Raw genomic sequence first — 26,530 nt, forward strand, 5'->3', positions numbered from 1 at the left:
CTTTTTACACGAAACCCCAATAAAAATAATAGCCCGGATGCTGATACCTTTTTGTGCCGTTTCTCGCAGCGGTATGAGCCGCATTAACGGTGACGGAAGAATAATAAATAAATAAAGAGACATTCTATTAGGTGTAGAACAATAGGTCCCTCCCATGTAATGCTATGGGCAGGCCCCAATAACTCATTGCGCCATTAGTAATAATAAATATTCATCATATTGAAACAATCCAAATGAATGTTAAGATAAATGACTGCTTCATGCTCAAATTAAATGCTTAAACACAATATACAGAGAAAGATATTTTAAAGAAATCTCTAAAATGTTCTAAGTTTATTTGCATTTAGCAAAATAGAAATAATTTGGTGATTCTAACTGACAAAAGAAGAACAGTTTGGTCTGATTTTAACTTCAGACAGAGAGAAAATAACATGTCTGTGTCTCTTTGTTTGCTGTATGAAAATTTCTAGTTTCAGCTGTTTGCCCAAATTGCTTCCCAAATTGAGATTTTTAATCAAATGTTAGATTGCAATTTATCACGAAGCTCTGCAGTTTGACATTCAAGCACTTTCATGGACTCTTTACAAAAATCAAGGACTTTCCAAACCTTGAAAACAGCTAATTGAATTTCGAGCCTTTTCAAGGATTTCAAGCACCCATAAAAAACCCTTAAGAAGAAAAAGATAAACAGTGTTTAAAGTATGCGAAGTAGAGGCATTGGGTTTTAGAAAAACATGAAGTTAGATAAAAACATTTTTGGAAAATTGTGATGATGATATGAAGTGAAATGAAGCCACGTTTCCCTGGTGATCACTATGTTTACATCACTATCTCTGAGCTTTAGCTTCTGACTCAGTTAAATTCTAGATCCATATAAGTTATTGCTGAGCAGATCCACTACAAAAGCAGTAAGCAAGCTAATTTGTATGATTAGACTGCAAGTTTGAATTTTTTTTGTTACCAAATCCGTGTTTTCTGGCAGAAATGTGAGTTAATTAGTACCTTATTATATAATGACACTGAAATGTATGACTGTCATAGTGAAGGACTGGAATGTTTCTCAGAAAAAATTAAGGATTGCGAGATGTGTAAAAAAAAAAAAAAAAAAAAAACGATTATTAGTGTCAAAGATTTTTGAGAAATGTGAAGAAAAGAAACCCGCATCACTGTGAGAGCCAAATGGATTGTAGCCCACCACGACTCTCCCATGCAGTTATCTCCTTATTTATTCCACTCTCATCATTCATTTCAAGCCCTCGCTCTTTTGTGTCACGCTGTCCCGTTCTCATCTGCAGTTATTTCATTTAGGATGCATGTTCTGCCCGTTTTATTTAATCACTTTCTGTTTTTCGCCGCTTGCCTCGCCTCGCTAAAGTGATTTCTGTCTTTGTGATTTGTCAGTAATGCGTACTATCTTTTTTTTCTTCGTTTTTTTTCCCCCCTGTCTATCAGCTCAGGGAGAGCTTAGAGGATTCAATCAATCAGCTGCAGACACGGAGGCTGAGCAGGACCAACGGGGTCCACAGTTCCTCCGTCTCTTCCCTCCACAACAGTGACCTTGAGGCCTACTCAGGGTCAGGTATGGTAAACAACTGATGCTTTTCTTGTTTGTTTGCTTATTATGTCCTTTTTTCGTATATGAAATTAGGCCCTTGTTGATTGCCTAAAATGATTAATCAGTAACAGAATTCCTTTATTGTCATTGTGCAAGAAAGCACAATGAAATTTACAAAATAACGGTGAAAATAAATAAATTATAATAAGTTTATTTAGATAAATATAAAAGAATGCAGTAGAAACACACAGAAACAACCGGTATGTTAAGAAAATGATGACCAGAGTTTGATGAATAAGCGTTGTTCATGGCAACAACAGCTCCTGAGTAGAAACTGGTTTTTAGTCTGTTTGTTCTAACCCTTGATTAATTGATTAATGAAAATCAATTAATTGTGATTACTTGATTCTTGAAACAATCAATTTACTATGATTAATCGATTATTGAAATAATCAATTAATTGTGATTGCTTGAGTTCCGAAATTATCAGTTGGGATCAATTGATTAGCGAAATGATCAATTGATTCTTGAAACAACCAATTAATCGATTAACAAACTAATTAATTAATTGTGATCAATCAATCATTTCAATTTGGTTGTGAAAATAATAAATTACTAACATAATGGTTAGTGTCACGTTTACATTTTTACCATAATTTAAGGCACTGTTGTGTTTCCAGAAGAGAAGCGCTTCCAGCCCACCTCCCCGCTGAAGGATTACGGCGGCAGCCCCAAAGGCAGGAGGAGGTCTCAGTCTGCTGGCGTTCGCTTCAGGGATTCCACCCGGGCTGCAGACGATGTAAGTAACAACAGCCCCAGCATCTGATTATTACAGCTTTGCAGTTCCGTAAACCTGCCACAAGAGGGCACACTGAGTCAGCAACATTAGCCGTTGTGTTCTGCCGCTTTGAGAAAAAATTTTTTTTTTTTTTTTTTTTTTTCCCCTTCTTTTCAGGTTCGTAAAATGTGTGAAGAATTTAGATTGTGGTGTGTTTAAGTCAGCCTCTGATGGTTTGAATTGAGTCTGGAGGTGTGTGTGCGCGTGTGTGTGTGTGTGTTTTTTTTCTCACAGATTCATTCGGTGCACCAGACGCTGCGGGACCTGTACTCCGACCAGCAGAGGCTGTCTGATGACCTGGATAGAGAAATCCTCCGAAGGAACAGGTACCTGCTGCTTTAAATGCCGCTATATTCAACACTGCAGTTCACTCACAGCTGATAGGGTTTTTTCTTGAAATGCTCTTAATCAATCAACCTAATTTAGTAATTAGTGGAAGAGGAAAAATGTCTGATTTGAAAAGCTTGTAGAACATGGAGAAATGTTTTCATAGCCTGATTGGCCTGAAGCCTGTAATGGATGCTCTGTTCACTAACTGCTGCTGCATATTAACTAGACTGAGGCAGATCTGGCTCTGTTACAGTGAAACTCTGAATGAATGCTCCGTTCCCTTCAAATTGAGTCTGGCTTTGTTAATCCTAATTTACAGGATTCCAGACCAATCTGGAATAGCCTGGAGTTTAGGTGACTTTTCCAGGCCTGGAGGAGTTTGGAAAAATACATTCAAGAATGGAAAAAGTCTTGCATTTGCAGACTTTGTTCCCTAACCTTTTATTAAAGTATTCTTCCTCCCTTCTTTGCTTCTTCCCTTCTGTCCTTCCTTCCTTTCTTTTTCATCTCTGCAGCGTTTTTCTATCTTCCTTACAGCCTCTGTTCTTATTTCCTTCTGTCCTTTTCTGAAATATCAGATTTTCAAAGTACAGCTTGGACTCAGTATTTTCAAAGTTACAATTTTAAGTGTCATGCATCCACACTCTGTACATTTATCTTATATTTATACAGTGGGATGGAGTTTAACTTTAGTTCCCACCTTGATGCAAGTTTTTTAGTGACCAAGTTCGTGTATAGTCACGGCAACAAATCGTAACGATACCGAATGAAAAGTATCATGGAAACGATGGGTTCGTCATAACTGATGCCTCAATATATTAGTCATCGGTTTTAAAAGTCTTGTCTGTTGTTTTTGTAGCTAAAGTCTTCTCCTCGTGTAAACCCGAATTTATCATGTTCACTATTATTAAGGTTTTACTTTAATCTTCCACTAAATCTTTGATTCCAACGTCTTTAAACCACCTTAATAAAAACAACGAAAAGTCGATGGAAATCAGAAGAGACGCAGCAGAGTCGGGCGACCGCAGATCATTCCCCCAGCATAGATTAGAGTTTGACATTTTGAAGTTATTAAAAAAAAAACCTCTCTCCTTCCTCCCTCCCGCTGCTGACCAGAGCAAATTGATCCCCCGTCATATTTCAACATCCGAAGCTGAATAATTATTTTCCCGCCGCTTCAGATTATGCTTTCACATCCAGATCGATCGTGTTGCGAAAGAAATAATCTTTTCCGAGGAGTTTCTGTCGCTTCGATTTGTCCGTTTTCTCTTTTTGTTTTTTTTTTCTGTTTCGAAGGTCGGACATTGACACCAGGCGAGCGATGGAGAACCTGTCGGAACACATGACGGTTTCCCAGAGGCAGGACTCGGTGAGTCGCAGATGGAAGACAGTATTAAACTGATGCATTTAACGTATTCAATGCTGATGTTTTCTGTCGAGGTGGAAAAAGCTGACGGCGTGAACATATAGTTCACTCTAATTTCCAAGCACATCGTCGTCGTCATCATCAGCTCTCTGGCAAACATGCCAAATGACAGCCAGTATGTGTAATATTTGTTATCTGGTCCTGTCTGCGGATGTGATGAGATAAAGGTATTAGCTGTCCTTTACAGGACAACGTGCTGCTTCCTGATTAACATGGGGAATGTCGGGGGGGGGGTATTACTTCCAACCAGGCACAGTGGAGTTTTTTTTCTTCTTCACTCCCACACATTCATTTCCCGTTGTCTTATTAATCGAGCCGCCGCGGTGCCAGCGACGTTGGCGTGACCCTAGGCGTCTTCGCTCTTCTCCTGCAGGTGTCATCCCGCGTGGAGAGACGTCTGCAGGAGCTGGAGAGAGAGATGAACACAGAGAGAGAGAAAGAGAGGAGGGCAGAGTGGCGGGCGGCCAGGGACGACGACCAGCAGGAGGTGAACCTCCCCTCCTCTCCCTTCTTATCTCATCTGCTGCCATTCCTCCATCACACTTTAGAAAGAGCTTGTAGTAAAGAAAAACCCAGCATCACAGTCTGGTAGATTTCAAAAGGCATGGGTGGAGGCTCAACTTCCTGCAAGACGGAGACCCTATAGCCGCTCAGTATATTAGATCACATGTCAAACTCAAGGCCCGGGTGCCAAATATGGCCCGCCGTAGCTTTTTATGTGACCCTCTAGACTCCAAATTACATCAGTAAGTACCTCCAGTTCTTCACAAATCCACAAAATTCACACAAAGTTAAAAGATCTCCACATTTTCTCTCAAAATTGGTCAAAAACATTGGGTTTAAGTGACTACTGTCTCAGCATTACTTGATGTTAAGTTGTAGTCTGTGATTGACATGATTAAGAAAAGTAACATTTAACGTCATACAATAGCACAAACATCACACATTTTCCCTCATCTAAAACATACCTGTAGTGTTTCCTTGATTTTTTTCGTGCATGCTTGAGAAATCCTTGAATCTCCCGTGGCAACCATTAGCAGTACAAAATGCCCGGGTGGACCCAACTCCTCCTCTGAGCTGCAGTTTCCAAGCTTCAGAGCTTCCATCTCCCCCGCAACTCCCTCTACTCAGCTCCTTCAGACTAGCTAGTAGCAATTAGCAAGCGCCTGGTGGAACTGCAACAGTTTAAAAAAGCAAATTATGAAATCTCTATAAACAAAAGTTCCTGAGACAGAAAACAGGCAAAACTGCCACAAAAACAGTCCATTTGAATAACTCACCCAGGATTTCTCTGGTCTGTAACTCCTAACAGGACTCATAAAGGAGTGAAATAAAGAAATTACTCCAAAATATTTGGGGTTAATCATAATCGGTTGCCATAAGGATTGTCTTGTATATGTGCAACTTTCCAGATAGATTCCCTTCTACTTAACAATTCTGCCCTACTTTGCCTTGATGTATTGCATAAATCCCACCAAAATACTTTGACGTTTATTGTTGTGACACAACAAAACACTTGGGAAGCCACTGGTGAATCTTCTTGGTAACGACTTACCAGACTTCCTGCTTACGTCGACATGCAGCCACATCAGTTCAGTTTGCCAAATATTTCAACTCAGTCGAGACGGTTGAAGGTTCAAGCGCTGAGAGACGGAGATTATCCTTCACTGGCTCTGTCTGGTGGACGGACTTTGATGCTAATTTCCCCCTCACAAGTCTCTGGTGAGTCACTCCCTTCCACACAGGGAGAAATTCTGCTGATAAAAGAATGTCAGCAGCACTTCACTTTGCATAATAAAGGACTTGCAGAAGCAGAGTGATTTTTTTTTTTTTTTACACATTGCTGGTATTTATACAGTTTAATGAGGCTCAATTTTCCAAGAAGGCGCCAGCCATCGGAGCCGCCGTCTCTGGGAAGGAAAGTAGCAGTATAATTGCGTTTCTAAATGACAGCTGAATTATTTTTGTGATCTCTCTTGAGAAATTCTTCCTCACTCTGAAAACGAAGTCGCAGAAGATTTCCTCCACCACATTAAAAAAGCGGTGCAATTAGAAACGAGAACCAGTGAATTGGTTAATTCAGTGCTTTTTAATGCTGTTTCTTTTTTAATATTGTCAGGGTGCCTTTTCTTTCCACAGCTGTTCTTCACACCCCAATCCAACTATCCTATAGCATCTGAAGCAAATTTAACTTTGTACTTTAACTAGACCCCTGCCAAGCTTTATATTGCAGCCATTTATAAAATATATACATATGCAGTTTTCTTTTTTAAAATCAATGTTTCAGCCATTTTAATTTTATTTTCTTTTTATAAATGATTTTTGTTTGAACCATTAAAGAAACATTTATTTTTTTATTTATTGTATTTTTTAAATTAATTTATATATTTCAGTAATTTTTTTATTTTTCTATTTTATTTTAGTTGTTTTAAATTATTTTTTATATTTCAACTATATTAAAATAAATTTATCTTTAGTTTTTATTTCATATGTCAGACATTTTTTGTTTTGTTTATTTCAGTTTTTCTTTTTAAAATTATTTTTATATTTCAGCCATGAAAAACATTTATTCTTTTATTTATTTTAATTTTTTGTTATATTAATATTTTAATATTTCAGCTATTTTTTTTTTTCTTTTTTTTTTTGTATTTCAACCATTTAATAAAGAGGCCATTGCCTTTTCACATAGAATCAGGTTTGGCTAAATTTTTTCCATCATTATGTAAAACCGAAGGTTTTCTTCATGTTGAAGAAAACCTTCAATATGAAACTATTGAAACTATTTTCATGGTCTGAAAATTTCAAGTGCGACAAAAATGCCAAGCTAGAAGAAGTTCATAATGGCACTTTTTAACTACTTAAAAAAAAAGTGGTGTTCAAATTCAGTCTCTAGGTTAATATAAAAACACTTGCTGATGCATTGCATGTTGCCATGGTTACAACATTAACTTTAATTCAGCACCTGTATTGTTAACGTTATCACACACAAAATAGTATAGTAAAGTGGCTCTATTCAACAGTTTCCCACTTCAGGGCATTGCAAGGCCGCTGAGAGCAAAATGGATCTTAACTAACGCGTGTTAAATCAATTCTAATTATCATTATATCATGGAGTCGACTCATAAGGGCCTTCATAATCTGACTCCCTCTTTTCCTCCCCACCCTTGACTAAAATTAGGAGCACAAGTGTGACATTTTGCAGCACTTTTGAACAAAGAGAGAGAGAGAGAGAGAGCGCCGCAATTGGGTTGACTTTAAACTGATTGGCACTATCCACTTAGCCACAGAAATGATTCACGCCTCAAACGCTCATGCTCATGTTTGCTAATTTTTTTAATTACCCCAAGCACTTTTTGTCTTTGACTTTCTCTCCTCCTTCCTGCGTTCTCCCAGTTGAACCACAGAGGGGCGCTGTGTAGTCATGCGCTGTCCCACAAAACCTCCTTGCGAGCAAGAAAGCGTTTTCTCCTGATTCATTTGCATCCCTCCACAGAACGTTTCCCTAATGGGACACCAGCGGCGCCCTGGGGTGGCGGGACATAGTGCATTTGTCCCAAAAAAAAAAAAAAGAAAAATCCAGGGTAAATAAACAATGAGAGGAAATGAAGAGGAAAATAATCTCTTATATACTAAAGGAGTAGGAGAAGAAGGAGAGCAGAGGGCACGTTTCTTTCCCACCGATGGGCCCGCTGTGATGTGAGTCAAACAGATGATGAGTCACTCCGGTGGTTGTTATTGCGAGCAGGCGGTAATTCATCACCACGGCCCACTACGGATGCTTTGGATTGAGTGGGATCTAAGCTCTTGTTACACATCCACCATAATGCCTCTACGCTGTTCCAAGAAAATTAAAGTGAGGAGGTTTGTTGGGGGGGTTGAGAGGAAGAGAATCAACAGTGTAGCAACAGCACTTCCTGTGTTGCATTCTTGCAAATTTGATTGTTTTTTTTTTTTGTTTGTTTGTTTTTGTAGAATTTAGGGAGGTGCCAAGTTCGACCTGATGAAAGAGAAGACGCCTTGACGGCGAGACTTCTACGAGCAGAGAGGGAAAAGTCCAAGGTAAAAATCAGAGTTTTCATCACAAGATGTTGCAGAAGTATTCAAAAGTTTTGTCACAGCCGGAGGGTTTGGTGGATCTTATTCTTTGGATTGTATGTGAAGCAAAACACCCCATTACGATAAATTTTGCTGGATGATAAATTGTCCCAGAAGTTATTGCGATAAAATTTCTAACGCACATCTGACACTGATACCTGAAGACATTTTAAGTATCCAAAATAAATCCACAAACAAAATGGCTGACACTTAAATACATTAAATTAAATCGTCATTAATAACTCATTATTATTGTATAAGAGTTTATCATTTTCTAAGGTAGAGCATTTTTTCAAACTGTTCCATAGTTTTTAAAGTAGTGCATGCAGTTTTACTTCTGTTATTTCTGTCACTTGAGCTTAAGACAAAAAACTTTAGCTTACTAACCATTGATAATCTGTTTCTAGATTTAAACATAACAATTACAATTTTTATATTGACAAAGTCCCTTAATTTCAAGATATTTGAATAAATAAACAATTCATTAGTCACATTTATTTGTAAAGCACATCATAAAAACAATACAGTCACTAATAATGAAATGAAAAATAAACATATTCTATTAAATCCCATCATCAAGGAAATACAAATGAAATATATTGAATGATATTCCAGTTATTATGAATCAAAGGCGACTCTGAACAGGTGGAGTTTTTAGCCTCGATGTAAAGGAACTCGGTGCCTATAAAATATGTTTTCATTTTGAGGAGTATGAATAGTCTTAGGAAGCATTTTGGGTTTGCTGCTGTCTCTTAGTCCAGATTGTTGCTGTTTTCCTCCTAGATGGAGCAGGAGCTGGGCAGAGCCAGGAGGTTACTGGAGCAGTCGGAGGACAGAAGGGAGTCCCTCGTTCAGCAGGTGTGTGTTTGTGCCTGATTAACGGGGGAAGGAGGCCAAACGTCACAAAACGAAGCAAGCCGTGAAATGTCTCCCCTCCACACCCCGTCCTCCAGGTAGAAAACATGCGTGGCGAACTGCTGAGGACGAGGGCGGAGAAGACGGCGGTTCACCGGCCGCAAACGGAGACGTCTCAGCTCGGTGCCCAGCTGTGTTCCAGCCACGCCGAGCGAGAAGGAGGCAGAGGTCAGCTACACGAGTCGGGTAGCTGGGTTGTCAGGGGAACGGAAGGCGGAGGAAATGATCGGGTCTGTGATTTTTGAGAACACCTGTTTCCTCCTGTGTTACAACTTCATTTTTATATTTTTATCATTGAAACAGCACTTTAGATCATTGCTCAGTGTGATCAAACAACTTCTTCAAATGTCTTTTTTGTTGACTAATAGAAATACATTGATAGGTACGATGCAAAATCACAGGATCAAATTTAAGCAGATTTTAACCCATGAACAAATCCGCAGACATCACACACACATGCACAACTAAAGAGAGGTAAAATAAAAAATACATTTGCACAAAGTAGAAAAAATATACAACAAATAAACCTATGACAGTAAAACGTGTTATCCACAAATATGTATGAAGAGGAAAATAATAATAAAAATTAATAAATTATATAAAAGTGGGAAGGGGGACCATTTAGAGACAATAGTAGTACATTTCTCATAAGGATGCCAAAACTTTAAAAAATCTATTTTCTGAACCTCGGACAGTGAAAGTCCACACATTACATAATAACCTTTATCCAGCGTGAATGAGAATATAGAACTGGATCTTTCTGTGTGACCAAATTTTGAGCGAATTATTACGAAACATGACTAAACTGAGAAAAAAAAAGCAAAAAGAAAAAAAAAAAAGATTTTTCTTCCACTAAATCATCCCCTAACATTTTGATTCTGGTAAAGATTTCACCTGAAATCCATCTTGCTAGCTGAATTAAAAGACGGTTTCCAATGAAATAGGGACAAACAGAACAAATTATTATTTAGAAAGTGCGCAAACATCATCACTTTGCACACTTCAGAGTGTTGAAAAGGGTTGCACACGGTGGGAGCAGGTGAGTAGGAGAGCATGTGGAAGGACAATGAAGAGACGACCTTCAAACCAGCGTCCTTGTGGCAAGAAGCAAAGCCACATCTGTCAACGAAAACTACAAGGACATGCTGAAATTCTGCTGGAAGCACACAAATAAAAAGGAGGACATTTATTCTGATACAGGGAAGGTCATTTTTTCCCCCACAAAAAAGTAAAGAAAAAGAAAATCTAAATCTTTCATCAATCAGGTAATCAATGCGCGCTCTCCAGCATGACGAAGCAAAGTATCATGAGGCAAAAGTAATAAAATTCTCTAAGAAAACAAAGTGTGATCAGGTCCAAGCACAAATAAAGATTTGACCCAGAGATTGATTCCCAGCCTGTGATAACTCAGAAGTTACGAAGAAAGTTTTGACGCAATTTTACAACTCCGAACATAAATTTGAAGTATTTCATTAGAAAAAGGTTGGAAATATCATAAAAGGTTTTAGGTGTCTGTCGGGGGAATGAAAACACATTGAAGCTTTGTGAATGTGTTCTCCTTTGCTGCTCAGACCTTTCTGCCATGAATTCAGTCAACGTGTGTGTGTGTGTGTGTGTGTGTGTGTGTGTGTGTGTGTGTCACACAGATTACAGTGAGCTGGAAAAAGAGGTGGCTGAGCTGCGGGAGCAGCTCCACAAGGCCTCGGTCCGGAGCGAGGTGGAGGAGCTGAGAAGGGCCCTGGAGAGTAAGGAGAGAGAGAATCTGCGGCTCAGTTTACAGGTCAAGGTGCGTTTCAGAGAGGGAGGCGTCGGCCATCTTTTTATTTTCTCTGGAGATACGGGAGCATGTGAGGTTCCTACACAGTCTGGAATTTGACTTAAGTATTTTCCAGATCTGCCATAAGAATGGGCAAACTATTCCTGGTCTCATTGTCTACATCTGTCCTTCTTTTCTTCCTTTCTTTTTCTTTCTTCCTTCTTCTTTCCTTTCTTTGTTTGTTCCATCCTCCCTTCTTTCAGTTTTTCCTTCATTCAATTATTCTGTCGTTCAGTTATTCCTTCCTACTTTCCTTCCTTACTTCAATCCATCCTTACCTCCTTACTCGTTTCTTTTCTTCACTTCTTTCCCTCCCTCATCCTTCAGTCCTTCATTAAATCCTTCATTCCTTTCCTTCTGTAGGTCCTTCCCTCCTTTCTTCGTGCTATTTTCCCTCCTTTATTCCTTCCTCTTTTCCTTCCTGCAATTTGTTCTTCCATCCTTCCTTCATCCTTTGTGTCCCTTTGTTCCCTGTGTCCTTCCCTTCTGTCTTCCATTCTTTTGTTCAGTTCTTTACTTCCTTCCTTCTTTCCTTCCCTCTATCCTTTTTTCTTACTTTCCTTCCTTTTGAGAAAGATATGTAGGAACCCAGTTAAAAAATAAACACAATTTTTAGCTTGGGGATGAATTCCAGATTTGGTGACTGTCCAAGTAGAGGGTCAGATGCTATGACTTCTTCTTCTACTGTATTATATCGTTTATAATTTAGTAGAAGACAGACTGTATTACACACTTGACTGTAAAAAGGAAATCCCGACATTTCGTGTTGAGACTCCAGATTGAGTCTGGTTTCAGCGATGCCAACTAATGACTACGTTTTAAGCTTTTTGGCACATCTGAGCTCATTGAAATCATGTCTAAACTCCCACACCCAGCCCGTAACAGATCAGGTATGAAGCCATGTGGTGGGTGTCTGCATGCATCACCTGGGGCTCCTCTCATGGATTTTACACTTGGATCAAATAGACAAAAAGAAACGTTTCCTTTTGGAGGTAAGTGAGCAAAAATGAAGCACAATGAGCCGGATGGATTTATATGTAGAAGACTAATCAGCGTTTGACTAATTACCCCTAACTAACATCCTTATTCAGTGGAAGCATCAAAATGGCAGCCATGTTGCTTTGCCTCGTCTTTATTCCGCTGCCAAACTTGAAACTTCAAAGTCATCTTGATTTTCTCTGGGCCACTTTTCAGCGTTTAATCATAAGAAATCCAGATGTTGGAACGACTGAACCTTCTCTGACCCATCTTTGAGAGAAGATGAAGAGAAACGGTTGCTAGGTGGAGCACGGACAGAGACAGAAAGTTCCCAAAATGTCTTTTTTTTTCTTTTTCTTTTTTTTTTTAAATCTCCAACCGAGGTTTCTCACTTGACCTTTCTTTTCCCCAACATGGAAGGAATTCTCTTCTGACATGGAGGGGCGGGAAGAGCAGCATCTGCGAATTCTGGACCAGCTGAAAAGCATGCAGGTAATTTAAATTCAATCAAAAGCCCGCCACATGTACGTGTAGTGTAGTACCTTTGTTCTGCGACAAAGCATTGTAAAAACGTGAGCTGTAAATCCCCCCCCGTTCTATTGTCGTTACGGGGTCTTGAGGAACGAATGTGGGCTTTATTGAAGAGCTGAATGGTCGTTTCAGAGCCGCGGGCAGACAGAGAGGAAGGAGATGGAGGCCTTGGTGCTGGAGAGCGCGAGGAGCAAAAACGAGCTGAAGACCAGGGCCCAAGAAGCAGTGCGCCAGTGGAGGGCGAAGTGCAGGAGGCTGCAGAAGGAGCTGGAGGATGCCGAGGTTCAAGGTCGACTCCATGTAGAGAAGGCCCTGCAGGTCAGTCCAGCCATCACTCACAAACTTCTCCACAGTTTCAGTCCAGCTTCAGTTGTGTGCTTTCAATATTTGGGGGTGAAAAAAAAAAGTTCTTACTGTTTCACAATATTAAAACTGACTCTGACTGCTAACTTTGTTGCACAGCATGTGTAATGCTGCCGAGAAGCAAAGTGCAGTTCTAAGTGCAGGAGTTTCTGCTGGTTGTATCATACATGTGATGAAAAAGTTTTTTTTTTTCTTTCAAAGAAAATATTCAGACCGAGGCTATTACAGTTAACTATAACTAAGAAAATAACAAAAACTGGAACTGCGAAATCGTTAACTGTGATAAATAAAAACAGTAATTAATGGGGGAAAACTATGACCAACTGGGACTATATGGAATGTTTATAAAACTAACTAAAACATACTGAAATTAGAGCGCTAATATCCCTTGGTTTGGTGTTTGTGAATCTATTTATCGGCCTTTCGAACTGCCACATTAACCAAAAGAACACTATAGCTGCGGGGAAACATGGTGGTGGCAGTGTCATGCTTAGGTTGCTTTGCTCCAAAACCTTTTGATATCTCTATAGAACCGATCTGTTGACTATTTTCTTGATTAATGATTTTACATCCAAAATTGCTTAATAGGAGATTTTCTTTTTACAAAATATGAAGCAGGTGAAGCTAAAGTTATGTCATTTGAGGAGTTCTGGGTAGAATATATTTGCAGACAATGTTTTGGTTTATTCTAAAAAACAAAATGTATAAATTTTTGTACAGTTTTGGCTTAACTGCTACTCTGACGGTGTTATTCTATTTAAAAAAGTGCCATTTTTAAGCCTTTATATTCCAATTAATGATTAATCAATGACTAAATGAGCTGACAATTATTTCAATAATGGATTCCTAACAGTTAATTTGAATAATCGTTTCAACCCTAGCTGGTAGCCTCGATAGATGTGGTGGTTTGTTATGGTTGTGTGCATATTGGTTAACTACAATATAAAAAAGGCTATAGGAGAGTGTGCTGTCTCTTATTTGCTTTCTAACTCACATTCTGTTCTTTGCTGACTTCCTCACACTTCCTGTTAGGTTGGAATGTCAATAAGGTCTGAGAAACTAATTTGACTTTAGACAAACTTTCCCTTAAGACCCCCGTAGGTGAGACGAACCTTTTTCCGCTCGTTCACCAAAGTGAGACGGCCCAGTTCTGATTCACCATGTACTGAAATTCAACAGAAGAGAGAAACAGCTGGTTGAATCCTGGAGTGTGACGGTGCCCGGTCAGATCAGCCAAAAGGCAGCAGATTGGGATGCTGTCCCACACTACAAAATGATCCAATTACCAAGTCCGTCACTCCGCCAGGTTTACCGAGCTGTGTGCTTCCAGCTGAAAAGGAAACAAAAAGGCAGGCAGATTTCTTTACCTACCGTCAAATACCGTCCGGCCAACAAAAATACGGGTGTGGAAAGCACCAACGAGCTGGAAAAATACCGACTTTCACCCAAGAAAGCAAGCAAGTCACACCAGGTTTCTCAATGTCCACAGGAAGTGGTAGCTTAGCTGGGCTGAAGATACACAAGCAACAAGAGGCAGCAGATAAAAGCTTAGCTTAGTCGTTCTTAAATAACCCATTTCAATGCACCATTTAGGTAAAGTAGTTCCAGTAAGAACACAGTTTTTACTTATACTAATTATTTTTATAGCAAGACACCGTGACAGTCACTAAATTGGAAATAATGGGGTGACTGTTGTTAACTGAGCATGTGCAGATGTAACCTGGTGGGTGGGTCCGTCAAGTTTTTTTTTTTTCTTTTAATATATTGATATTAACTGATGGTCTATTGGAACAAGGACTGGTATTTGGTATTTTATGATTAAACTGCATTAGAATCCAAACTATGATATCAGTATTTGGGCTTTGCAAGAATTATTAATTAGAACTTACTATTTTCAGACTAACCCACAATTATTATCCCAATTTTCTTTAATCTAAATGATAAATGACACCTAGAGAGGCACAGTGTATCAGCACTAACTTCGGTATCAGCCAATATCACAATTTTTTATTTTTATTTTTACCATATCCGATAATTAAAAGTTGCCAACATTAAAAACAACAATAAATCCATTTTGTTGTTTCCAGAAAGGGAGGGGAGGAGGTTGGCCATTTGATATTTGTTTGGTCAGGTGACAGTGATGCAGCGCAGGATTGTGGGAAGTTTAAATGAAGTATTGGTGAAGCCAGCAGTGTGGTTGTTGCTTTTCAAAATTTCGAAAAGGTAGTGATATGTTTATAACTACAATATTAGTAAATATTGGTTATCGTCCATAACAGCAATATTGGTTTCGGATATCGATATCGGCCCAAATTTTCATATTGAAACAACCATTGGCTCAGTTTCCAGATGTTATTGGTATTTATTGGGCTTACACACAAACTCTTGATGGCACAATCGACATAAACAAGCACACGGATTAAAACTCTGCAGTCAGTTATCTTTTTATCTCTTTCAGCCTTCATCTACTCTAGCTGAACCTCTCCATCTTGTTCTATATTTCACAGCATATTGACTCTATGGGCCGGACCAGTGATCATGTAGATCTCCTGGGTTTCTTTGTTGCATCATCTTAGATAGAAACTGTGGCTGATGCACGACTTCTATAGCGTTGATGCTCTGAGACGTGAGGAGATCAATGATGCTATAGTCCTTCTCAAATCCAAAAGTGATGCCTTCAGGCTATGAGGAGAAAACCAAATATTTCTCTACCAGACTCTCTTTCTGCAGTTCTGAAAGTCAGATCTGTAGAGAATGGATAGTTTAAGACATTTAAGACACTTTACAACAAGTTACAGAGTATTCACTTTGATTTGATACGTGAAATACTTACCTTTTTTTTTTGGCCTGTTTTTTCACCCTTGGCATTAGTTTTATTTTGAGCTTTTCTCTCCTATTTTTTTGATAAAATATGTATCTTTGATCTGTTGAACCCTGCGAGGCACCAATAGACTGAACTTTATCAACCATTTATGGAACACACTTGCCTCTTTTCAGTATTAATAGTTTTAGAGTTGTATTTTTATCCATGTTATCAGCTCTGTATTGACGTGTTCTTAAATTTGTTCAGTAATTGGTTCATCTTAAGGAGCAGAAAGTCTTTTTGTCAAGTGAATTTATCAATTGGAAGACATTCAGGTATAAGACTATTTTGGAGTGAGAACTACTTCTCTTAAAGGGGCAGTTTTTTTTAGTTCTACATCATATATATGATGCTGTTCCATTATCAAAAACATACCTGGATTGTTGCACCTTTCCTCCGCGTCTGCCCCACTCAGCTCCTTCAGACTAGCCAGCAGCAATTAGCAAACACCTGATGAAACTGCGCATCTGCTGAGCTCATTATAGGAGCTACTTGTCAGTGCAACACTGGCAAAGGGTTGTTAAAGGGTTAATGGTGGAGCCATGTTGTAATGACTTCCTGTAGGTGGAGAGAATTAGATGTAAACCCAATTTCAAGGCATTCATTTGCAAAGTAAAATTTATTTTAAGTCATATTTGATATATATACATATAGCAATTTTATAGCAGCTGAAGGTAATTATGGTGTAAAATGGCACTATGTACCTGGAAAATACAAAATACTGCCCCTTTAATTATTTGTATCTGATTTTATTTAGAAACCTGAGTGAAAAGCGGGGAATTATTCACACAAAATCCCAATCAAATTTATTAAAGTCTGTGGTTTTAACCTGAAAAAATTGAAAGGATTAGGGGTATGAACACTTTCTCCAATGTGTGCTTCAAGAAACGCTTCAGTTAGTTCAGAGCTGGTAGTCGGTAACAAGGTTTACTGACAGGTTCTTTGTAAATGTAGCTCAGTGTGAAGCTGTGCTCCTCATACAGCCCTCTGTTTCTCCACTGGTCTCTCATTGCAGGCACTCCTTTGTGTGACTGGAGCTCTCTTTAGCACAGCATCCCATCTATTTCATTCAATTTGAAGTCTCAGGTTTTTTTTTCCCTCTGACTGATCCCTCCATCTGTCTCACTGAAACTCAACATAATGTCTCCGAGTATAGACATGAGGTGCTTTCAACACCCACATCCTCCAAACACACTAATCAGCATAACAAGGCTGCCCTCTTTCCATTTTTGCAGTTCTAAATGTGAAAACACTCTGTATCTCATAACACAGATAGGAAGATTAACAAATTTACCTGAGACTTTCTGCATATGTCTGAATCAAACTGTGTTTTTTTTTTCCCCCATCTGCTTCCCTATTAATTAAACTCTTGATCATGTATCTTAAAATGACCTGCAATTGCCTTTTTTCCCTGTGATGGCTGAAAAAAATAGGAACGCATAAAGAAGAGCTAAAAAAAGACAATGTGACAGATGACAAATTAGGCCCAGTTTTCCTGATGAGTTTTATTTAGTTTGTTAAAGATCAAATCACTGAAACTGAATGTGAAACTGAATATTTTCATTTTATTGCTTTTTTCCAACATTGTCTTTATCTTCAAATTCAAGAGAAAACTGCAGAGTGATAACTGGAATATACCAAAAAAATTGAACATGCTACAGACCATGCTAGAGAGGTCATGCACTTATGTCAGTTTTTCAGGTTGTGTTGCTAATACAACATGGCTCCCTTTGTTGGTTGCTGGATTTGGAGAATAATAAAAGAATTCCCAGTGATTGGCACTATTCCTCTAATGTGCATCAAGGTGAGCCAATTTTTTACTTAGCGCTTTAGCGCGCTTACTTTCCCCATTCAAATTCTTACAGATAAATTTTAAAGCTCTAATTTTCTTGGCCATTTTGTAAACTTTCAGTTGAATAAAATTCTACATCTGTGTTAAAGTTTTGGGTATTGACTCTTAAGCCCAACTGTGGTGGATTTGGAGAAATTAGCAACAGAGTTGGCAATGCTCAACAACTATAAAACTGAAACCAATGCAAACATTTTAAAAAGACTTAAAAAAAAAAAAAAAAAAGCAATGCTTATTAGCCTGTTGGAGGCATAAGTAAAGCCTGGTGGCCCGCGAGGCTTATAATACACTGGAGGAGACCCTGAGATTTATTCTTCATATTTATTCCATTACTGCTCAGTTTGTGTCAGTTTGAACAAAGCAACCAAACAGAACAGAACAAGACAAAACCTAAACGTTGTGTGAGCCAGTTTTATTTGTACTGACCTTCTATGACCTGCCCTCCTTGTGAAGGGGCTTGATTACCATTTGCTGGATGACTGTCAAGTCAGCAGTTTCCCCCATGAAGCCATAAGGTTTTGCATAACATTTCAGTATTTTTTTGTTGTTGTTGTTTTTACTTATTTTTCAGATGCTAGTTTAATTTTTTTAAATTCTTCTAATGTTATCCTACTTTGAGATGCAGCTGTAGTGTACAATCATCTCTTGATAAATGGAGAGCAGTGGATTTCTTCTGAGTTTTCAAACACGACGCAGCGTTACAGACCCAAAGGTACTTCATTACAGCAATACATTTGCTCGGTTTTGTTCCAGTGGTTGGATTTAGCGGAATAATTAATAGCTGACAGTTTTCATTAGCTTAAAAAGTCACCTCCCAGTGTTTTTTCCAGTCCATTTGTACCGAGAGAGTCACCTCCAAACTCCCAGTAAGCAACCGTCACGCTTCTTATACCAGGAAGACAAGACAGACTCCCACCTGGCGTATTCTACGTGACGCGAATTAATTACGAAATCATTTCTGCCCTCTTAATGAATTAGGGGAGAGAATCAAGTGCTCAATTAAATGATTAGGTTCTGAGCTGCCGCAAAGTCTTTGCAAATTCCAGTCAAAGCCGGAGCATTAGCAGCAATCTGCCTGGAACAGACCTGACCATTGTCCCTTTATCGAAACGCTGAGTGTTGGCGTTTTCCTATCAGCTAAGAGCTGGTACTGCATATGTTTCTCTCGCTCTGTCTCTCTGTTATTCTTTTCTTCCTCTCATCATTATTGTTAGAGCTCCTTTTTGTACCTTCTTCTCTTCATTTGTCATTACTCGTGTCTTCCTTTTTTTTTTTTTTTCTCCCACTCATACCCCTCCTATCGTCTCCTCCTCCTCCCTCATTTGGTTGCGATTTTCTCCCTTTAGGTCTCCAGGGAGAAGGAGAGCTCCGAAGCCCAGCTGAAGACGCTGAGCCAGCAGGCTGAGGCGTCCCGCAGGGAGCTGGGCGAGGCCCTCGGCCGTTTGGCCCTGCGTGAGGCAGAGCTCCACCGTAAGGGCGTGGAGCTGTCGGAGGCCCACCAGAGGCAGCTGGCGCTGCAGCAGGAGATCCGGGAGGTGTGTGGCTCACCGTCTAGAGATAGCTCTGTTCTCATAGTCGTCAGGAGTCTGGAGATGTCTGGGATGATGATAGAAGCTGTTAAGTGTGGACGGTGTGCTTTTGTTTTTCTATATTGGAGACACAATATAGAAAAAGTGTTTCTATTTCCAACCTCTAATTTGTCATTGTCATAGAAATTTCTCCTTTCTTTCCTTCCTCCCATCTTTCTTTCCTTTCTTCCTTTTTTGTAATTTCTTTTCTTTCTTCTTTCCTTCCTTCCTTACTTCTTCCCTTACGTTTTTCCTCCTTCTTACCTTTCTTCTCTGTCCTTTCTTTCCTTCATTCTTTTCTTGCTCCCTTCTTTATTCCCTTCTTTCCTTTCCTCTGTCCTTGTCTTCTGTCTTTCCCACCTTCCTTCTGTCCTTTATTTCTTTCATTCCTCCCTTCGGCCCTCTTCCCGTCCTTCCTCCTTTCCCTTTGTTCCTTCCAGCTATCTTCCTTCCTCCTGCCTTTCCTTCCTTCCTTCTGGCCTTACCTCCTTTCCATACTTTGTTTCCTCTCTCCTTCCTTTCTTCTTTTCCTCAGTCCTTTCCTCCTGTGAAAGGCCAAAACTAATGCCAAAGGAATTAGCTGAAACCTGTAAGTTGCTAACATTGATCCTGACCCCAGGTGAAGGAGGCCTCGGCCGTCTTGCATGAGGAGTCTCAGCGTCAGACCTCCACCATTGCAAGACTGAGAGAAGAGAACCACATACTGGAGGAACAAGCTGACGTTCAAGCCCGCCGTCTCCAGAGGGACCAGGAGGATAAAGCTGAGCTCCAGACCACCTTGAAGCAGATGACAGCCGCGCACGCCCAGCTGTCCCTGCGGCTGGCCGAGGAGGAGAACGCCAGGAAGGACATGCAGAGGGCCACAACGGAGCTGCAGGCCAAGCTGACATTGCTACAGGAGGAGCGGACCTCTCTGAGCCAGCAGCTGAAGCTGGAGAGAGAGGTCCATCAGAAGGAGCTGAACAACATGGCAGCGACAGTCAAAGATGACCGGACTAGGAAGGATCGGGAAGTGCAGGAAACGCTCAGACTCTGCCGACAGGAAAATGATGAACTGAGTACACAACTAAGAGAAATTAAGGTAGGAGATTTGCTCTTCATTAGATCTGAGCTATTTTAAGAGTCTATCTCAGCTTAAGGATTATGACCTCTACCTCAGTATTTGGTATGATTACAAGCACCAGAACATAGCAGTGTTATCTTTTTCTCACTATTTCAGGGTGTCCTGAATTACAAAGACACCCTCTCTTAGTCTTAGTCTTTCTTAGTCTTAAGAAAACTATTTCAAAAACTTTTTAAGTCTTTAAAGACTTAAAAAGTCTTTAAAAAATCTAAAATTTTTGTATCTAAAATGAAGGCCTTGAATTGTCAAATTCGTCAAAAAAAATGTTGAGCTTTCCTTAAATTCATTTTTCACAGGTCTTGAATTTTGTCGTTGCAGTACTATTAATCACGTACATTTCTTTATTTAATTTCTTGTGGGACTTTTCTGTCACGCAACAGCTTGAGTCACTTGTAGACATCTTAATTGCGTTCTGTGACTCCAGGTGGTTAACTAGCTAACTAGCTGCTAATATATTCTTGTAGCTTGCTAGCTTTTTTTTTTTTTTTTTGCATCTATCATGGATAAGGGCAAATTTATGTACGAGTTTGCTGCACTGGTCATCTTCTGTAAGTTGACCAGTGATCAAAATCAACAGCTTTTAAGCTTGACACCTTGAGGTAAAGGTGGTAGAGAGCAACATGAACTATGATAAAGCAGGATGCCCCAACAACTACCTATATTTATATTTTTTCTGTCTTAAACTTCATTCAAGATGGCATTACAAAAGGTTTTAAAAGTCTTAAATTAGATTTTATGAAACCTCTAGTTCATGCCTCCAACCCCAAACAACCCCCTATTAGTCTCCTCTCACAACGCTGGTCGTAATCTCTTTATCTGACTCTTGTCAGGGGAAATTATTTAGTATTTCTTATGAAATCCCAATCAAATCCTCTTAAACATCCAATGCCACCTCTATCGCCGCATAATGTTTCAGGTGTAACTGGCGTCCTTAATTTGTGTAAATCTCCTTAAATGTTTAAAATCACAAACCAGCCACAGGGATTCTGTTCACCTCCCACCCACAACATACTTCGCACCTATTAGCGATCAGATTCCGATTGGTTCTTGCTGAACATCTGGGATATTTCCGACCCGGCGACACACGGAGGAAATGCTCTCATTTAAAGTAATTTCTTTCGTCGGCTGAAACTCTGTCTTCCGAATACTCCCAAGGATCGCCGGCGTTCTTAATGGTGTGTGGCGCACCCGTGGTTCTTCAGGGGCCGCGCCAAACCTCCAAGCGTGAATATTTAAAAAGAAAAAAGAAAACTCCACATATCAGACCTCGGTCGTCTCATCAAGGCTGCACCGGAGATAGCAGATGATCTGCTTAACTCGCCCTCCTCCCTGATGTTCAATATCTCCGATGATGAGCCCCTCCTCCATCCACCCCTCGGGTGAGGGGCGCGGCCCTCCCTGATATGCTTGAGTTTAGCCCATTAGCCGCTCGAATGGCATTAATATCTGACATAGCTCATTGAAATGGTGTCATTTCTTAGTGCGGGAAGGACAAGGGCATTTGCTGGAATGTTTTTAAAAACTTGCCTGAGGGTGTGCACCAGATGTCCCAAAGAAACCCCCACCACACACACGCACACATACACACACACACACACACACGCACACATACACACACACACACATACACATCTAGAAAGCATATATTGCTGTTGCGATACAGTCACTCGTCAGAAAATAGCTTACAATATTCTAATTTCCTTGTTCCCTCGTGTCACATTTTTTCTCCACTCTGTCTTCCCCCTACTGCTGCCTCTCTCTATCTTAATCCTTTTCTTTCTGCTTCTCTTCAATTCTAATTTGGTATTTCGCATTTCCAGCTCCCGGTTTGTTTTTTTTCTTTTTTAGCCCTTTTTTTTTGTTTCAAGTCGCTCTTATCTCTTCTTGTCTTTTGTCACTGTTTTTCCTAACACTTTGATTTGTTTGTGAGTGTAACGTTATTTTTCTTTTACCAAACTCTCCTTTCTGAAGCTTTTCTTTAAAACTTTTCAGACATTGTGGACATACACAGAGTCAGCAAATGTATTATTATTCTTTGAGCTTTTTCATGTGTTACAATCACCAAGTTGAAAGTATCTTTTGGGAAAGTGTGGAGGAGTAACATGATACACCAACACAAAATGGAGACATTATGAAGTGGATGAAAAAACATGCTTTGTAATTTTATTTTGGTACTTTATTTATACAGGAGCCTGGAGTTTTTAAAGACATATTCATGACTTTACTTACACACCATCCCGCTCATTGTACTAATGCTTTAATTTGCCATTTGTTCAATAATTCCTTTCCTTCTGGCATGGCTTTTTACAAAGTTTAGTAGTACCTTTATAGGAAATTCTTCTAGAAGAGCAATTGTGAGGTCAGACACTGATGTTGGATAAGTTTCAGCTCTAATCGATTCCTGTTCTATTGTGTTCTGTTGTGTTGAGATCAAAAATATGACTTCAGCATGAAGGCTGAAATGATTCATCATTGATTACTGAAATAATCATTCACAAACTTAGTAATTGATTAATCGCTAGCTGGAGTATACAGACAAAATAAAAAGGCCAATTACTGAAAGAACACATATTCAGAGTTGTAATTTAGCCTTAGCCGTACAAAAAATAGGTTTAAATAAACTTTGTAAATATTTTCTACCTAGAACTTCTAGGTAAAAGTTTTAGCTTCACCCAATTCAAATTCTGTAGAAAGAAAATCTATTAAGCATCTTTTGATGTCCAATCAGTCGGTTAATCCAGAAAATAATCAACAGATCAGTTGTGACTTGACAGAACATAGATAAGTTCATTGATGCACAACCACTTTTGGACCTTTTTTGCACTTGACCTTTTTCGACCTGCAAAATCCTACTGGCATGGTTGTGATGAGATGAAATGATACCTGTTTGTACACGGCGGCTCTGAAAACCAGTCCCTGTCCGTCCTCCTGCAGGCGGACGCGGTGTCGGACAAAGAGCTGCGTGTGGCGCTGCACATCAAGTTGGACAGGATGAAGGATGAGTGTGATAAGCTGGTGGCGCAGCTGCACACTAAAGACGATGCACATTCTCTTCTGCAAAGAAAATACCAGCAACTCAAGCAGGAACTGAAAGACAAAGTAAGCCAAGCTCGTCTCGTTGGGATTTGGGGTTTGTATCTGTGAATGGAGGCCATTTTATTTTACAACAGTATCTGCATAGTGCAAACTAAAAACATGCCGACGTCAAACATCACCGGCTTAATGTGTCATATTGAAAGCAAACATGTATATCTTCCCCTTTCTTATTCCTTTCACTTAATTGTATATCTGTTTGGATTATATGATCATATTATCTTAGCTATTGCTAAAAAAACAACAAAAAACTCATATTTATCAGTGTGACTTTAGGCGTTTTTTATAAAGTATTGACGCCAGCTCACCTCCTCGACACAGACCTGATAAGTTGTATGTGGATTTTTCCTGGGCAGACGTGTATTGATTTATAATTTGGCTTGTGCAGAAAACCCGGTTCCTATTCATGAAACATGGGAGGGTTATTATCTCGGCGTAGAGATAATGATTCGTATTCCCACGGCGGCGCTGTTCACTGAGGTTCCTGTCCTGTGACTTATTGATTGGCTTTGTCCTGGAAGAAACCCTGAAATATTGGCGATACTAACCAAACATAAAGAACACTGCTGTATGTTTGACTTTTTTTTCCTCTCTATTTTTAAACATTGGAACCACAAGATTTCAATGTGTTTCAGTAGAATTTTACAGAACCTTTAAAAAGTATTCATCTCCTTGAATATTTCACCCTTTTATTACTTTTACAAATCATTCCTGATGAACATAGTTTGGCTTTTTTGATGGAAAAAAATACCACAAAAAAAGAAAAACCTCTTTTATATCAAAATGAAATCTAATTTTTACAAAATAGTAACAAATAAATAGAAATAAGTGATTGGCACAAATATTTCCCCCATTTAAAGTGACTGACCTAATTCAACAGAGATCCAGTTAATTGGTGCTGGTAGTCTCACAATGAGTGGAATGGAGATCATCTGAGTGGAGTTAGCATGTCTCAAATAATTGTAGCATAAAGACACTAGTGTCTGAATTAATCACTATCCCTGGCTACCATAACAGTATGAAGACAAAAAAAAAAACTCTTCATGATATTTTGTGGTACTACTTAGCCTGTCATGCTAACAAATTTTACCTGATGATAAATTGCCCAAGTAATAAATGATAATGTTGTTTTGAGACCATTTTCAATATATTAATAATGACTGTTAACGATGCCATTATCTAAGACCAATAAACTTTAATTCACAATGGTCTTAAAAAGTCTTATTCTGAACACAAATACACTCCGCATTTTCTCTGACTTTTCATTTGAAGAAAATGTTTGAAACCCATTTTCCCTCCACTTCTCCCACTCTTTAAAAACGCAAATAGAATTAAGAATGCTGATGATGAACAAAAGTTATTGATGATTTCTAATGATCAAACTCGACTCTGCCATTCTAATCAGGTGAGCGTCGATGAGCAGAGACGTGTTTCCGAGTCTGAGCTTCTGAGGCTGGAGAAGAAGATTGTGACGATGGAAGCGGAACGAGAGACGGTCCTCTCTTCTCTCGGGGAGGAACTGGATGCAGTCTGTCGGAGTCTGGTGAGGAACGGACAAGACAAACTGCAGGTACTGGTCTTAGTTGTTTTACTTTTTTTTTTTGTACTCTAAAGGTTAAATTTAAAATACCTACAAGCCACCAGTTTTATTTGAATACCTCATAGAAATCCTTTTGAAATCAACCAGAGATAAAATACGAACAAGCAAACTAGTAACTTGACCCGTCATGCTGACCTATTATTATTCTTATTGCTCACCGTTCAGAAAAATAAGCCGAGTTAAAGATAATAAAAGTTGGTTCACTTGGTTTGAGTCACCCTGCGTCCTTATTTGCAATCCATTCCTGCAGTTCATTAGAATTTCCTAACAGGCATCGTTCTGTTTGAGAACGCAGGAAAGTCTTCTGGAAGGTGAGGGTGAAGTGGGGGAGGTGGGGTTGGCTTGGATACGGATGACAGAAATCCCCGTATAAAGGTTTGATTATGCCTCCTGTGTATCTTTGGTTAGACGGCCAAAACTGTAACTGTGAAAATATGTGGACCATTTAATTACTCCCAAGTGGAGTTTCGAGTTATTTTTTGATCTGATAATCACATAAGCTTGATTTATTGGGTTGAGTCCTTATTTGCTGGATTTAACGTCCTGTTGAAATGTAACACACTCCTTCAGTTTTGGCACTCTTTGTTAAAGATGTGTAAGCAACCCTAAAAAAAATCTTATGGCTTCATATCACAATGGATATCTCGTTGCACACTCTAGATTATATTATTCTTTTCCTGAGACTTCTTACAGTTGTTTTTATACATACAAGTTTAAGGTCTGGGGAGTGGATGACCTTGAAAGAAGGTTGAACTGAACGATTTCTGTGTTGATTTGACCAGATTTGTGGATTCTCTTGAAAGATCAGGCTTCAGTTTTATTTAAAACATTCAGCTGTCTTAAAGAGTTTATGGTGTCAGGCACTTTAACAATGTTTCTACGGCCTTAGGAAGAGAAAGCTGCCCAGAGCATCACAGGTCATTTGTATTTTCACTCTAGACACATCTGGAGTGTTTTGTATAAAAAAATGTTGAATCTTTCAATCAAAAAGTTGAATCTTTTGCAACTTCAAGCAAGATCAGATTTGATTTTTCTTTCCTCAGTTTCAACTTTTTCCATTTGAGCCTTATCGGCCCAATTCCGATCTTTTCACCAGAAAAAAAAAAAAAATCAGATTTGAGCCACTTCCATATGCAGTGCTAAATTGGATATGTTTCAGACTTTTCGAACCTTTTTTAATCTGAACAGTCGTGTCAGATTTTGTATGATTTTTACATCATTGATGTGAGACGTGCGCCATATTTCTACTCCAGAAGAAGCCTGAAGTAGAAACTACAAACCTAAACAATGGCTGAAGTACAAATATTGTGCAAATATTGTTCTTAAAAAACATTCATATTTGTCATCTACTTAAAAAAAGTGTGATTTATATTACTAAATTGCACAAAGTAACTGCATTTAATCATATTTTCAAATTTACTGATATTTATTGATGGTCTGGTGGAACAAACAGTAGAGAAAATAGCGAAAATAACATTTCTGATCATAGTTTAGCTTAGTTTTTTATGTATCAAAGCTACAGTGTAATGTAGAGATGTACCGATCAGGTTTTTTCCTGCCGATACCGATACCGATCACCCATGATGG

General features: G+C 39.1%; 1 protein-coding gene across 7 annotated transcripts in view; it reads left to right on the top strand.

The window, feature by feature from the left end:
• cep128 (centrosomal protein 128) overlaps nucleotides 1–26,530 on the top strand; it is a 60,905-nt gene that overhangs the window by 6,261 nt on the left and 28,114 nt on the right. For 4 of the 7 annotated variants that reach the window (XM_015058539.1, XM_015058536.1, XM_015058532.1 and 1 more), the window contains exons 3-17: nucleotides 1,453–1,579; nucleotides 2,218–2,354; nucleotides 2,628–2,719; nucleotides 4,020–4,092; nucleotides 4,523–4,636; nucleotides 8,122–8,208; nucleotides 9,028–9,102; nucleotides 9,198–9,327; nucleotides 10,806–10,945; nucleotides 12,374–12,445; nucleotides 12,617–12,802; nucleotides 18,906–19,094; nucleotides 19,747–20,208; nucleotides 23,185–23,349; nucleotides 24,749–24,913. In XM_015058539.1, the coding sequence (XP_014914025.1) occupies nucleotides 1,453–1,579; nucleotides 2,218–2,354; nucleotides 2,628–2,719; nucleotides 4,020–4,092; nucleotides 4,523–4,636; nucleotides 8,122–8,208; nucleotides 9,028–9,102; nucleotides 9,198–9,327; nucleotides 10,806–10,945; nucleotides 12,374–12,445; nucleotides 12,617–12,802; nucleotides 18,906–19,094; nucleotides 19,747–20,208; nucleotides 23,185–23,349; nucleotides 24,749–24,913 (2,214 nt within the window). The remainder of the gene's footprint in view (nucleotides 1–1,452; nucleotides 1,580–2,217; nucleotides 2,355–2,627; nucleotides 2,720–4,019; nucleotides 4,093–4,522; nucleotides 4,637–8,121; nucleotides 8,209–9,027; nucleotides 9,103–9,197; nucleotides 9,328–10,805; nucleotides 10,946–12,373; nucleotides 12,446–12,616; nucleotides 12,803–18,905; nucleotides 19,095–19,746; nucleotides 20,209–23,184; nucleotides 23,350–24,748; nucleotides 24,914–26,530) is intronic. The other 3 variants (XM_015058535.1, XM_015058537.1, XM_015058538.1) reach the window with 3 other exon arrangements.

This window comes from Poecilia latipinna, unplaced genomic scaffold, assembly GCF_001443285.1.
Source record: "Poecilia latipinna isolate Pla-1442-1.1 unplaced genomic scaffold, P_latipinna-1.0 Scaffold1548, whole genome shotgun sequence".
Lineage (NCBI taxonomy): Eukaryota > Metazoa > Chordata > Actinopteri > Cyprinodontiformes > Poeciliidae > Poecilia > Poecilia latipinna.